At 43.3% G+C, this 13,613-nt stretch overlaps 1 protein-coding gene across 1 annotated transcript; it reads right to left on the reverse strand.

The window, feature by feature from the left end:
• Positions 1 to 656: 656 nt before the first annotated feature.
• On the reverse strand, positions 657 to 6,752 carry LOC137310202 (melanocortin receptor 5-like). The gene is made up of 3 exons (XM_067978136.1): positions 6,573 to 6,752; positions 4,839 to 4,946; positions 657 to 3,954 (listed from the first exon to the last, which is right to left on the reverse strand). Exon 3 carries the CDS (start codon positions 3,866 to 3,868, stop codon positions 2,885 to 2,887), a length of 984 nt encoding a protein of 327 aa, XP_067834237.1. The 5' UTR covers positions 3,869 to 3,954; positions 4,839 to 4,946; positions 6,573 to 6,752; the 3' UTR covers positions 657 to 2,884.
• Between the last annotated feature and the right edge of the window lie 6,861 nt (positions 6,753 to 13,613).

Below are 13,613 nucleotides of genomic sequence, written 5' to 3' on the forward strand. Positions count from 1 at the left end.
CACCGCTTGCAGATAAGTCCTCTGGCCTGACGAAAGTCTCGTCCTTTCTGCGCAGGGGGCCATTGGGCACCGGGTAATAGCAGATCGCGCTACCTCCGCCCAATAACAGACCCTATCCAATTTTTTCTTCCCCCTTGTGTTTCTGTCAGAGTTGGCGGGCCAGATCTGCCAAAATTGAGACCCGTCACTTTTGGAAGTGTCATGCACCCTTGACCCTCACCCAAAACACATCATCCCCTTCGTCTGAAAGTTTCAGAATCATACTACAAAGGCCTTGGGGCGTTGTGGGTCCATGGGCACATTCCAATGATGCTCCTAATCCTGTTCAGGTTTAGGAGGGTCATTAGGGCATGGAATTCTTTACCACAAGTGGCTATTGAGGCAGAGACTATAACATCATTTGAAAGGGAATTGGAGAAGTGTCTGAAGAAGAATAAAAAAGGATACGGGGAGAGGGCTTGGAAATGAGATTAGAGTAGATAGCTCCAGCTGAAGTATTAGCATCAGCACAGGTACAGTGAGTCAAATGGCTTCCGTCTGTGCAGTAATTTCCATGACCCACTACAATTGCCACCAGTTAAGTAAGACTATAAAATATTATTGGATTGAATTGTTATGTGCTGCTTGCTTAAATAAGAACACTCATTGCACTTCAAGAGTAATTCATTATGTGCAAGAAAACAATCTCTTCTTGGACAGATATACCACTCTGTATACATTTTGGGATCTTCCGTCACTGATAAGTTCAGTACAACGTACAATATAACTTAATATCTATAAACAATAAACCATACTTAAGACATTGTCTGAGCTCATGAGGTCTTCATTATAGTTACACATGCACAATTTGAAGAGAACACATTATATTTGCCCATTTGTATATGATACCCACAATACAAAGGCCTAAAAATCAAGGAACCGTTTCTAAAGATTTTCTCAGGAATATGTCGAAAAGCATCATGTAGGATGAAAATTTGTTTCAGTGTACAGTGTTTATCTGGACAAAGAATAATAGATTCTGTTTCATTGTTTTTTCTGACTAAACCCAATGACCACCAAACTTCCTGACATAACTTGAAATATAAATGGCAAAATCAGGTGACAGTTTCTATATCAATTTTAATTGGACAAAGAACTATAGCGAATTTGTAATGACTTTATTTAAAAATGGAACTTTTCAGACTATTTGAAGGGCAATATTATACTAAACACAATTTAGCTTAAACAAATCTTGCTTTGAGAATCATCCAACTGTGAACATTTGTTTTAACAAAGTAAATACAAAGTATGATGTACCAATTGTTCAGATTTAATGAACGTTTTCATTATCTCCCTTTCACATGCAGTTCACCAGCTAGACTCAAGAGGTATCATTAAAATCGCAATTATTTTTCCTCTCCCTCAAATTTTTTTTCCTCTGATTTCCTTCCCTTTTATCCATTCCTCTGGGCAACTTATGCTGCACTAGTGTTCTATCTGCAGCAGTTCTACCTCCACAAGTGGTTATTCCTGATGTGCCATCCTGGTTAATGAATGTCAGTAGGTTAAACAGCCATGTCAAATCATCAGAGCCAAGCCCAGTGCTGTCCTCACCCCATTCCCATACGTATGGACTTTCAGCGCAAGTGGCTGCCTAGTGATGAGGTGCAAAGCACTCTGGACACTCTTCCCCAGCCCAGGTTTGAAGGGGGGAACAGCAGCACTCTCGGTATGTTCCCAGTTGAAGCTGGCTAGATTATCAGACCATGGAGCTAAAATCTGAGACCTTCTACACCCTGAAAACTATAGTTTAGTACAATTATACAAAACTGTCTCAAATTTTCACTACTTCATTTCATAATGTCACAGCTTTTCAGAATTCTACAAAACAATGTCAATTTTAATCAAACAATATGCTCAGGAATATTAGCCAAATGCTGCCTTTCAAACATGCAACATCCATTCAGTCCACTGGAAGTTTAAATAAACAAAATAAAATGATAAAATTAAATCAGACAGTCTAACCTTGATGTTCAAACTGATCTAAAATTGTTGCTTTGCAAGGTGAGTCCAAAATATTGTGCTCTTTGTTTAGCATCTGATTTTACTAATGTCCTTTCCTGCTTTTGTAGTTGACAAACCATCTTCTTATCATGTCTGACTTTCTGGACATTCCCTCAGCCTCCAGGGGAATGGGTAGCTTGTTGAAGAAAATACGTTTTTGTTCTCGCTATCTTAGAATCATAGAATCATACAGCACAGAAGGAGGCCATTCATTCGGCCCATCTTGTCTGTGCCGCCTCTTTGAAAGAGCTATCTAATTAGTCCCACTCCCCTGCTCTTTCACCATAGCCCCGAAAATCTTTGCTTTTCAAGAATACATATCCAACTCCCTTTTGAAAGTTACTATTGAATCTGCTTCCACCATCCTTTCGGGCAGTGCATTCCAGATCATAACAACTCGCTGCGTAAAAAAAATTCTCCTCATCTCCCCTCTGGTTCTTTTGCCAATTACCTTAAATCTGTGATCTCTGGTTACCGACCCTCCTGTCAGTGGAAACAGTTTTTTCTAACAAAACCCTTCATAAATTTGAACACCTTTAGAAAATCTCCCCTTAACTTTCTCTGATCTAAAGAGAAAAAATCCCAGATTCTCTCTCCTCTTCCCTTAATCTGTGGGGTACTCCAATGTTCTAGAAAAATTTTGCTTTGCTGAGGTGAAAGGAATCTCAGAGCAACTTACAAATTTCCATCGTCTGTCAACCAAAGTTTGTAAAGAATTTTGTTTGATCATGAATACTACTCTTAACGTTAACCTAATATCTGTTTGACTGTCAGATCTTAATCTTTCACTTTTAGCCACGTTGGGAGGTTTGAAAGGCAGCTGCCTTCGCTAGTTGCAGTGTTATTTGCCAGAAAATCCACAAGCTGCCCTTAAGCTGTAGCAGCAAATTATCTCCTTGAATGTCTTCCGCATTTCTTGACTACGGAAGGCATAGATGAGTGGGTCAATGATTGAGTTACACATAATGAGAATCAAATACAAGTTGAAGTGTGACATGAAACACACACAGTACAGATTTCCAGGGCAGGAGATCATAAGGATGAGGTGCAGAAAAAATGGAGCCCAACAGACGATAAAGATACCAAGCAGGATTGTTAATGTGACAGCGCCCTTCATACTCGCTCTCTGATGAATCGAGTTGTAGCCAGACAAAGCAGCAATCCGCTTGGCGTGGGAACGAGCCAGCAAGAACATGTGGCTGTAGAGAGAGGCCATGAGGACCAACATGATGAAGAACAAGGTGACAAGACAGATGATGACAGTTGGACTTTCAGAGTAGATGATGAACATGATACCACAGCCAGTACAGAATGTCCAGATACCTGCAATAATAAAAGCAGCTCGTTTTACCGTCATGATGTGGTGGTAACGTAAAGCATAAAATATGGTGACATATCTATCAACAGCTATCGCCAAAAGGCTGCACATGGATGCCACAACAGAGATGCAGATCATCGAGTCAAACACATTGTCCACCTGTTTGACAAAACTGTCTTCAACAATCAATTGCCTGTTGTTAAGTAAGGCTATCACAATGGTCTCCCATGCATTAGACACACTTACCAGCATGTCTGCAACAGCTAAGCTGCAGATAAAAAAATACATCGGAGAATGTAGATTCTTGTTTTTAATAATTGCAGCAATGACCAGAATATTTTCCAGCAGACTCATAATACCCAGAGTCAGAAACACCTCAATTGCTACACTGACTTGTTCACATGAAGGAGAGGTGCTCTTTGTCCTGTTCGTTGTATCATCGACAGGAGTTTGGTTCTTCCACCATAGTTCACGTGAGTGCAGGTCAGTTAAATTCATGTTTAACATTTACAAATCAAGAAAAGAATAGTCCTCTGTTGTTTTCAATGTGAAATGCTCATTGAGAAAGGTGCATGTTCCACATCTAATTTTCCCTAAGTGAGGAAAGAAAAATTTTAAGTTGAGCAGTGTGATTTTCTGATTGCAATTTCTGATTGCAATTTAGACTAGTTTTAAACTCTAGAGGCTGTAGCTGATAATTCCCCAATTGCTCGGGGCAGGTATCAGCATGTAAAGAAAGAAAGAACTTGCATTTATATCGCGCCTTTCATGACCTCAGGACGTCCCAAAGCGCTTTACAGCCCGTGAAGTACTTTGTGAACTGTAGTCACTGTTGTAATGTAGGAAACACGGCAGCCAATTTGCACACAGCAAGATCCCACAAACAGCAATGTGATAATGACCAGATAATCTGTTTTTGGTGATGTTGGTTGAGGGATAAATATTGGCCAGGACACCGGTGAGAACTTCTCCTGCTCTTCTTCAAAATAGTGTCCGTGGGATCTTTTACATTAACCTGAGAGGGCAGACGGGGCCTCAGTTTTACATTTCATATGAAAGACGTATATAGACATCCGGGGGGGGGGGGGGGGGATGTTCGACATCGTAGGGCCGGTTTTTAGGAGTAAAATAAACTTTGGGGGAGGGGCGGGAGGGGGGGAACGACACGAGTTTCAGGTCACCCTCATTCTCTCCGACATTGTGCGCAGGCTCGCTGGCAGGCAGCACAATGCACTCATGACCAGAAGTTGTTCATGCACAGACATCAGTCTTCTCCCATGAGTTGGGCCCTTGAAGTCAGGATCTGTGTCCTCTGTAGCGGGGCCAGGATGCGGGCTCGCCCTCCGACGAGCTGGTTCCTGGGCTCTCCTATCTCCCTGCCATTGCTCCTGCGCGCTTGTGCTGGGTATATCTACAAGTCCAGACTCCTCTAACTGAGCCTCCGAGCTACGCAGGGTGCCGATCTCTGAGATGATACCTGCAAGAGTACGGTGGAGTGATGGCGTGGGCTCAGGAGGTCTGTCCTCCTCCTCTGCTTCTTCTTCTTCTTCTTCTGTTGCAGCTGAGCCCTTGACTTCTGATGGACCTGGAAAGGGAAGAGTGGGACATGTTAGTGGCAAGGGTGAGAAGAGACAGAGGAGTGGCAGCTTGAAGCATCGCCACTTTGTCAAGCGGAGTGTATTTAGGAAGATATTTTGGTGAGCAGAGAAAAAAAGGGCTAAAAGATGGCTAAGCATCCTGCGGAGCATATCGTCCAGCCTCACCAGTTGCAAAGTTCTTTACTAGGGTTGCTAACCCTCCAAGAATGAAATTGAGTCTCTAAGAATTAAAGATTAATCTTCAGGTCAACTGAGGGGAAAAATCATAGGGCCATTAAAAAAAAATCTTGTTTATTAGTTACAAAAGTGCTGTTTGACTGACAGTCAAGAACCGTCCAATTGAGTAACATAGAATCTGTTCGCTTTCCATATGGCGTGGGAAGGCTTGGTGCTGTGAGAATGGACATGTTGGACGACCAATGGGAATGGGGGGGCATTGGGTGAGGGGGGGCAATTGGAGGGAGGAAGCCGTATGATGAAACCTCCAGGAATACATCCAACCAGAATTGACAACCCTCTTCTTGACGCGCCTCTCAACCACACTCTGCGTCACTGCTTCATCTACTGGGGAGAGGACGTGGATGGGCGACGACGCTCCTCCTGTCCGAGACTGCTTCCTCCGAGAGCTTGTCCTACCAGATGACAGGAAATGTGTTTGTTTCTGCCATCTGAAAGGAAGAGCAGCTCCCACCTCCAGGTCACCTCTTCTTCCAACACTTCCAAAGGAGCAGCGGAAAAACCTGGGGAGGGCAGGGGGTTGGGGCTTTCCTGCAGCACCTCTACCTGCCATTTCACCTGCTCAACTTTAATTCAGATGTCAGCAGCCGAAGTCCACCTCCCCTTTAAGAGGTGGAGGCTGCCTTTGAATGGCACCGCTGACGCCCGATTTCCCGCTGCCCCAATCGGGAAGCTGCCAATGTAAGCGGGTGGGTCAGCGCTGGCAGCTCGCCAATCTTAACCAAATGAGGGTCGAGCACCAATTTCACTCGTGCTCCATGCTCTCACGTTTGGGTCCGGAAACCGGCGTGAGTTGAATTTCTCCCCCTCGGGGAGTAATTTCACGAACCTACGCTCCCAGCACAGAGTTTGGCTGCTGGGAATACATACAGGGAATTCAAACAGGCACCCAAAATTCCCAATATGTATTCCAGGCAGGCTAAGCTCCACGCCATGGACGCAAATTCGTAAAATTACCCCGATTGTGTTTTGAATATCTATCCAGAGGACGTTGGACTAATTTGCAGCCTCTGAAAGTTATTAGCTTATCTGACTTCTGTTATTCTTTCCTCTCCTGTTTGTTTTGATCAGTCATATATAGAAAGCTTTAGTCCATGCTATAAAGAAGCTTCTCCAGTTCTGATGATGGATCCCACTTGAGATATTAATCTATTCTTTGCTCTTTGTTCTGACTGGCCTGCTGCATAGTTCCATCATTTTCATGTTTTTTTATTAATATAAATGTTTGTTTAAGAACATTCTAAATTCAAACATATAATTCAGAACAACAACCAAATGAAAGACTTTAGCACATACATCCTATTTTCAGTCATAGTAGTAATTGGCGTATTTTTTTTAAAAAGATGAGCAGGTAAACTGATTTAAAAGTTACTTACTGGTCGATGATCTGCTTGATATATAAATCGTCGTTTCCCCACAATATTCTTTGTATCGAGCAGCACACTCTCCCCTGGTTGTTTATTTTACAGTTCGCAGGTATGGACCAATATGGATTGCAAAGCAAATTCCTCTAGTGTCATTAGACACAAGCTGCACAAAGCTTGGTGTTGCACCTGCTTTTTGCTATTAACTGGATAGATAGCACCTCCTCTCACTCTCAGCACTAGCCACCAACTGAACAGCAGAACACTTGTTCAGCCTCAGATGCTTATCCAGTGACAATACTGGAAGTACCTGCTTCTTAGGTTAACTGCAGGGCCATCTTCTGGTGTTGGAGATATTCAAATCTGCAATGTATGAGCCCAAGATAGGAATCATTCTCTCAGCCAAATAGTCATTTTAAAGTAAAGAACAAAATTAGATTATTTTTTTTCCAGCACATTTCTTTCAAGCAATGCCATTCATAAAGAAAATCAGAAGAGGTAGCCAGTCAGATCTCGGCGTCGGCTGACACGGGCACATCTTGTACTGATACTGTACACAATCATTGAACTGAAACATTTCCAGAGTTTGCTGATTTCGAACGTTTACTGCCGCCCGCTACAACAGACCCTTAAATGTTCCCCCATTCTAATCAAGACACTGAAACAAATAAACAGGAAACGACTGTGAATGGATTGGCATTCTCAGAATTTGCATATATCAATGCTGTGCATTCCCAAGATTTCGTTAGCAGGTCATTAATTTTTTAGTTGAAAGGGGAATTTCATTCCAAAGATTCTAAATTTAATGTGAAAATGTGAATACAGGTGAAGCCAGTAACCTTTAGTGAAATGGCAATGTCAATATCTTACATTGACGCTGCTGCCTCACTGACTGATTGGGGAGACATTGCTCTAAATTTGACTAAGCAGTCCAGTTTTCCCATACTTTAACAAACTCACTGAAAATCGGTCCATTCACATAAACATACTGTAAAGCGTAATGGGAAATAAATTGCTCCTCCTCATCCTCTAGCCCCAATGGCACATCCATTCTTAAAATGTCTGTCACCGAGCGCTTGTCGTTAAAAAAAAAACAGGAGAGAAATTCCACTTGCACCAGTTTCTGGCCTGGAACGCGGTCTGGAGCTGGATCCCCTACGGCCAGACCTTCTCGAGGTCGCCCGCTAACGCCGCAATTCTGGGAAAGCTCTGACTTCTGGTTTAGCTGCATCCATCTGATAGAAGCATGAAAGGAAGAAAAGAAGGAAAGGATGGATGAATGGATGGAAGGAAGGCTTCAATTTATACAGTGCCTTTCACGACCTCAGGACATCCCAAAGCACTTTACAGCCAATGAAGTGCTTTTGAAGTGTAGTCACTGTTGTGTGGAGGTGGAAATCTGTGACCTGCCTGATGCAGCAGCACACAGCAAATTGACTGATGTTGTTCGTGTCACCTGTTGCAACCTGGAATGCCCCGGAGGCATCGAAATTGAGGGCCACAATGATTTTTATAGCCACAGTTTTTTTTTTATTCATTCGTGGGATGTGGCAAAGTCAGCATTTATTGCCCATCCCTAATTGCCCTTGAGGAGGTGGTGGTGAGCCACCTTCTTGAACCGCTGCAGTCCGTGTGGTGAAGGTTCTCCCACAGTGCTGTTAGGTAGGGAGTTCCAGGATTTTGACCCAGCGACGATGAAGGAATGGCCGATATATTTCCAAGTGATGTACATGACCTGGTGCTGGGCTGCAGTTGGTGATGCAACAGGTGACCTAGCTCTGTAACTGTGTCCCTGGTGAAGCAGAGCCGCTGAACACATTGATCCTCACTTAAGTTGAGGTAGGACGTTCTATTGCAGAAGATCCACGCGGTTTAAGGCTCCTGTGCCCTCCCTTTCTTCTTCATCCGCCAGGAGCTGTTGGTCTCTAACCTTAGGATATCCCAAAGCACTTTACAGCCAATGAAGTACATTTTCAAGCGTAGTCATTGTTGTAATGTAATAAATGCAGCATCCAATTTGAGCACAGCAAGATCCCACAAACAACAATGTGATAATGACCAGATAATCGGTTCTTACTTATGTTGGTTGAGGGATAAATATTGGCCAGGACACTGGGAAGAACTCCCCTGCTCTTCTTCAAAATAGGATCAACAAGGTCATCTATGTGCGGAACCACAAGAGATGGGTGAGATCCTAAATGAATATTTCGCATTGGTATTTACGGTTGAGAAAGGCATGGATGTTAGGAAACTTGGGGAAATAAATAGTGATGTCTTGAGGAGTGTACATATTACAGAGAGGGAGGTGCTGGAAGTCTTAACGCGCATCAAGGTAGATAAATCTCCGGGACCTGTTGAAATGTATCCCAGGACGTTATGGGAGGTTAGGGAGGAAATTGCGGGTCCCCTAGCAGAGATATTTGAATCGTCGACAGCTACAGGTGAGGTGCCTGAAGATTGGAGGGTAGTAAATGTTGTGCCTTTGTTTAAGAAGGGAGGCAGGGAAAAGCCTGGGAACTACAGACTGGTGAGCCTGACATCTGTAGTGGGTAAGTTGTTAGAGGGTATTCTGAGAGACAGGATCTACAGGCATTTGGAGAGGCAGGGACTGATTAGGAACAGTCAGCATGGTTTTGTGAGAGGAAAATCATGTCTCATGAATTTGATTGAGTTTTTTGAAGGGGTAACCAAGAAAATAGATGGGGGTTGTGCAGTAGACGTGGTCTACATGGACTTTAGCAAAGCCTTTGACAAGGTACCGCATGGTAGGTTGTTACATAAGGTTAAATCTCACGGGATCCAAGGTGAGGTAGCCAATTGGATACAAAATTGGCTTGACGACAGAAGACAGAGGGTGGTTGTAGAGGGTTGTTTTTCAAACTGGAGGCCTGTGACCAGCAGTGTGCCTCAGGGATCGGTGCTGGGTCCGCTGTTATTTGTTATTTATATTAATGATTTGGATGAGAATTTAGGAGGCATGGTTAGTAAGTTTGCAGATGACACCAAGATTGGTGGCATTGTGGACAGTGAAGAAGGTTATCTAGGATTGCAACGGGATCTTGATAAATTGGGCCAGTGGGCCGATGAATGGCAGATGGAGTTTAATTTAGATAAATGTGAGGTGATGCATTTTGGTAGATCAAATCGGGCCAGGACCTACTCCGTTAATGGTAGGGCGTTGGGGAGAGTTATAGAACAAAGAGATCTAGGAGTACAGGTTCATAGCTCCTTGAAAGTGGAGTCACAGGTGGATAGGGTGGTGAAGAATGCATTCAGCATGCTTGGTTTCATTGGTCAGAACATTGAATACAGGAGTTGGGATGTCTTGTTGAAGTTATACAAGACATTAGTAAGGCCACAATTGGAATACTGTGTACAGTTCTGGTCACCCTATTATAGAAAGGATATTATTAAACTAGAAAGAGTGCAGAAAAGATTTACTAGGATGCTACCGGGACTTGATGGTTCGACTTATAGAGAGAGGTTGGATAGACTGAGACTTTTTTCCCTGGAGAGTAGGAGGTTTAGGGGTGATCTTATAGAAGTCTATAAAATAATGAGGGGCATAGATAAGGTAGATAGTCAAAATCTTTTCCCAAAGGTAGGGGAGTCTATAACGAGGGGGCACAGATTTAAGGTGAGAGGGGAGAGATACAAAAGGGTCCAGAGGGGCAATTTTTTCACTCAAAGTGTGGTGAGTGTCTGGAACGAGCTGCCAGAGGCAGTAGTAGAGGCGGGTACAATTTTGTCTTTTAAAAAGTATTTGGACAGTTACATGGGTAAGATGGGTATAGAGGGATATGGGCCAAGTGCAGGCAATTGGGACTAGCTTAGTGGTATAAACTGGGCGACATGGACATGTTGGGCCGAAGGGCCTGTTTCCATGTTGTAACTTCTATGATTCTATGATTCTATAGTGCCATGGGATCTTTTACTGAGAGGGAATACAGGGATTCAGTTTAACGTCTCATCGAAAGACGGCACCTCCAACAGTGCAGCACTCCCTCAGTCTGCGCTGGAGTGTCAGCCTAGATTTTGTGCTCAAGTCTCTGGAGTGGGACCTGAACCCACAACCTTCTGACTCAGAGGCGAGAGCGCTACCACTGAGCCAAGGCTGTCGTCTTTGGCATTGGCTTGGTCTTCTTCTTTCTCTTCCCCCCCCCATCAATGGCTCACCCATTCTTCACCAACCTGCAGTGCAATGGTGCTGAATCTCCTAAAGTTCGTTTTCCTAGTTTCTCGCAAACAGATATGACAGCCCCATTAGCCTAAAAAAGGCCTGCAAGCCCACTAGCAGCCTAAAAAGTATTCCGGGGGAGATCGGGCACAGGAGAACCCGACCCAATATTCAAATCCCCCCCCTACATTTTCAATTTAACCCCCAAAAACGGGTAGAACTATGTTGAATTTCTCCTCTGCACATCAAACCCAATAGAATGGGAGCGGTAATATTGGTTAATAAAAGGCCTGGCAGGGTGTTTAAACAAAATAACTGGCATTAATATTTTCATATCTCTCTATAGAACAATTTTAACGAACATGGGGGGGGAGGAGATTGAACTTGGCGGGGGCACAAAACAGGCATTGGCAGACCATTACATGCCTCGCCAGATTTTCACTTCCATTGACATTGGCCGATTCACTACCACCCTTTTCACGCCTCCCCCCCCCCCCCACCGCCGAAGTTGAATCACCTCCTCCGGCCCAATCCCACCCCACCCCACCACCCCCCCCACCCCACCCCCAATCACCATACATTCGGATCTTTGGCAAACCTGACCTGGTATTCCAAACAATTATTTCATGATCACTTATGCAAGAGCAATCAGCCTGGATGCTTATTTCAGATTCAGTGTGAAAACACACAGACGTGGCCAAATAAAACATTTATTTATGGCAAGAAATGATTACAAACAATTCCTAAACTGTTTCACAGTTTTTTTTATTCATTCATGGGATGTGGGCATCTCTGGCAAGGCCAGCATTTATTGCCCATCCTTAATTGCCCTCGAGAAGGTGGTGAGCCGCCTTCTTGAACCGCTGCAGTCCGTGTGGTAAATGGTTTATTAGTGTGTTTAAATAGTTTATTAGTGTGTTGAAATAGTTTATTAGTGTGTTGCATTTGTGCGTCACTCTCCTCATTAATATGTTGCATACATGTTCTGGCTTTACACATTAGAATTCTGGTTGCCTGATTCTACAATAAATCTGTCACTGTAAGGGCACATATTCATCAAATCTCAGCTCATCCATCTAACACCAGCTTTGTCGCTACATGACATTCTCCATTCCGATATTATACTAAATTTTGTGTTCAGTAATTTGGCAATGCCGATGTGTTATGATAGATGGTTTGAATTATAATAAGTAAAGGGTAGAGATCAATTGCAGCAAGCTCTAAAATATTTCTACAGAATACCGCAAAACTATTAAAATATCCTTTCAATGAGGGACTTCAGTTATGTGGGGAGACTGCAGAAGCTGGGATTGTTCTCCTTAGAGCAGAGAAGGTTAAGGGGAGATTTAATAGAGGTGTTCAAAATCATGAAGGGTTTTGATAGAGTAAATAAGGAGAAAATTCGACAAGGTGCCACATAAAAGATTATTGCTCAAGATAAAGAATCACTGGATTGGGGGTAATATTCTGGCATGGGTGGAGGATTGGTTATCTAACAGGAAGCAGAGAGTTGGGATAAATGGTTCATTCTCGGACAGGCAACCAGTAGCCAGTGGTGTTCCGCAGGGGTCGGTGCTGGGTCCCCAACTCTTTACAATCTATATTAACGATTTGGAGGAGGGGACCGAGTGTAACATATCAAAGTCTGCAGATGATACAAAGATGGGAGGGAAAGTAGAGAGTGAAGAGGACATAAAAAACCTACAAGGGGATATAGACAGGCTGGGTGAGTGGGCGGAGATTTGGCAGATGCAATACAATATTGGAAAATGTGAGGTTATGCACTTTGGCAGGAAAAATCAGAGAGCAAGTTATTATCTTAATGGCGAGAAACTGGAAAGTACTGCAGTACAAAGGGATCTGGGGGTCCTAGTGCAAGAAAATCAAAAAGTTAGTATGCAGGTGCAGCAGGTGATCAAGAAGGCCAACGGAATGTTGGCTTTTATTGCTAGGGGGATAGAATATAAAAACAGGGAGGTATTGCTGCAGTTATATAAGGTATTGGTGAGACCGCACCTGGAATACTGCATACAGTTTTTGGTGTCCATACTTAAGAAAAGACATACTTGCTCTCGAGGCAGTACAAAGAAGGTTCACTCGGTTAATCCCAGAGATGAGGGGGTGGACATATGAGGAGAGGTTGAGTAGATTGGGACTCTACTCATTGGAGTTCAGAAGAATGAGAGGCGATCTTATTGAAGCATATAAGATTGTGAAGATGCTTGATCGGGTGGATGCGGTAAAGATGTTCCGAAGGATGGGTGAAACTAGAACTAGGGGGCATAATCTTAGAATAAGGGGCTGCTCTTTCAAAACTGTGATGTTGAGATGCTGGTGATGGACTGGGGTTGACAAATGTAAGGAATCTTACAACACCAGGTTATAGTCCAACTGTTTTATTTGAAAATGAGGATGAAAAAAACTTTCAAAACTGAGATGAGGAGAAACTTCTTCACTCAGAGGGTAGTAGGTCTGTGGAATTTGCTGCCCCAGGAAGCTGTGGAAGCTACATCATTAAATAAATTTAAAACAGAAATAGACAGTTTCCTAGAAGTAAAGGGAATTAGGGGTTATGGGGAGCGGGCAGGAAATTGGACATGAATTTAGATTTGAGGTTAGGATCAGATCAGCCATGATCTTATTGAATGGCGGAGCAAGCTCGAGGGGCCGATTGGCCTACTCCTGCTCCTATTTCTTATGTTCTTATATAACTGTTTCCACTGGCAGAAGGGTTGGTAATCAGAGGACACAGATTTAAGATAATTGGAAAAAAAGCCAGAGGGGAGATCAGGAGAAATATTTTGACGCACTGAGTTGTTATGATCTGGAATGCACTGCCTGAAAGGGTAGTGGAAGCAGATTCAATAATAACTTTC

Source organism: Heptranchias perlo, chromosome 3 (assembly GCF_035084215.1).
Source record: "Heptranchias perlo isolate sHepPer1 chromosome 3, sHepPer1.hap1, whole genome shotgun sequence".
In the NCBI taxonomy this organism is placed as follows: Eukaryota; Metazoa; Chordata; class Chondrichthyes; order Hexanchiformes; family Hexanchidae; genus Heptranchias; species Heptranchias perlo.

Coding starts and splice junctions, on each gene's coding strand:
- LOC137310202 (XM_067978136.1), bottom strand. CDS start 3,868: ATGTTAAACATGAATTTAACTGACCTGCACTCACGTGAACTATGGTGG.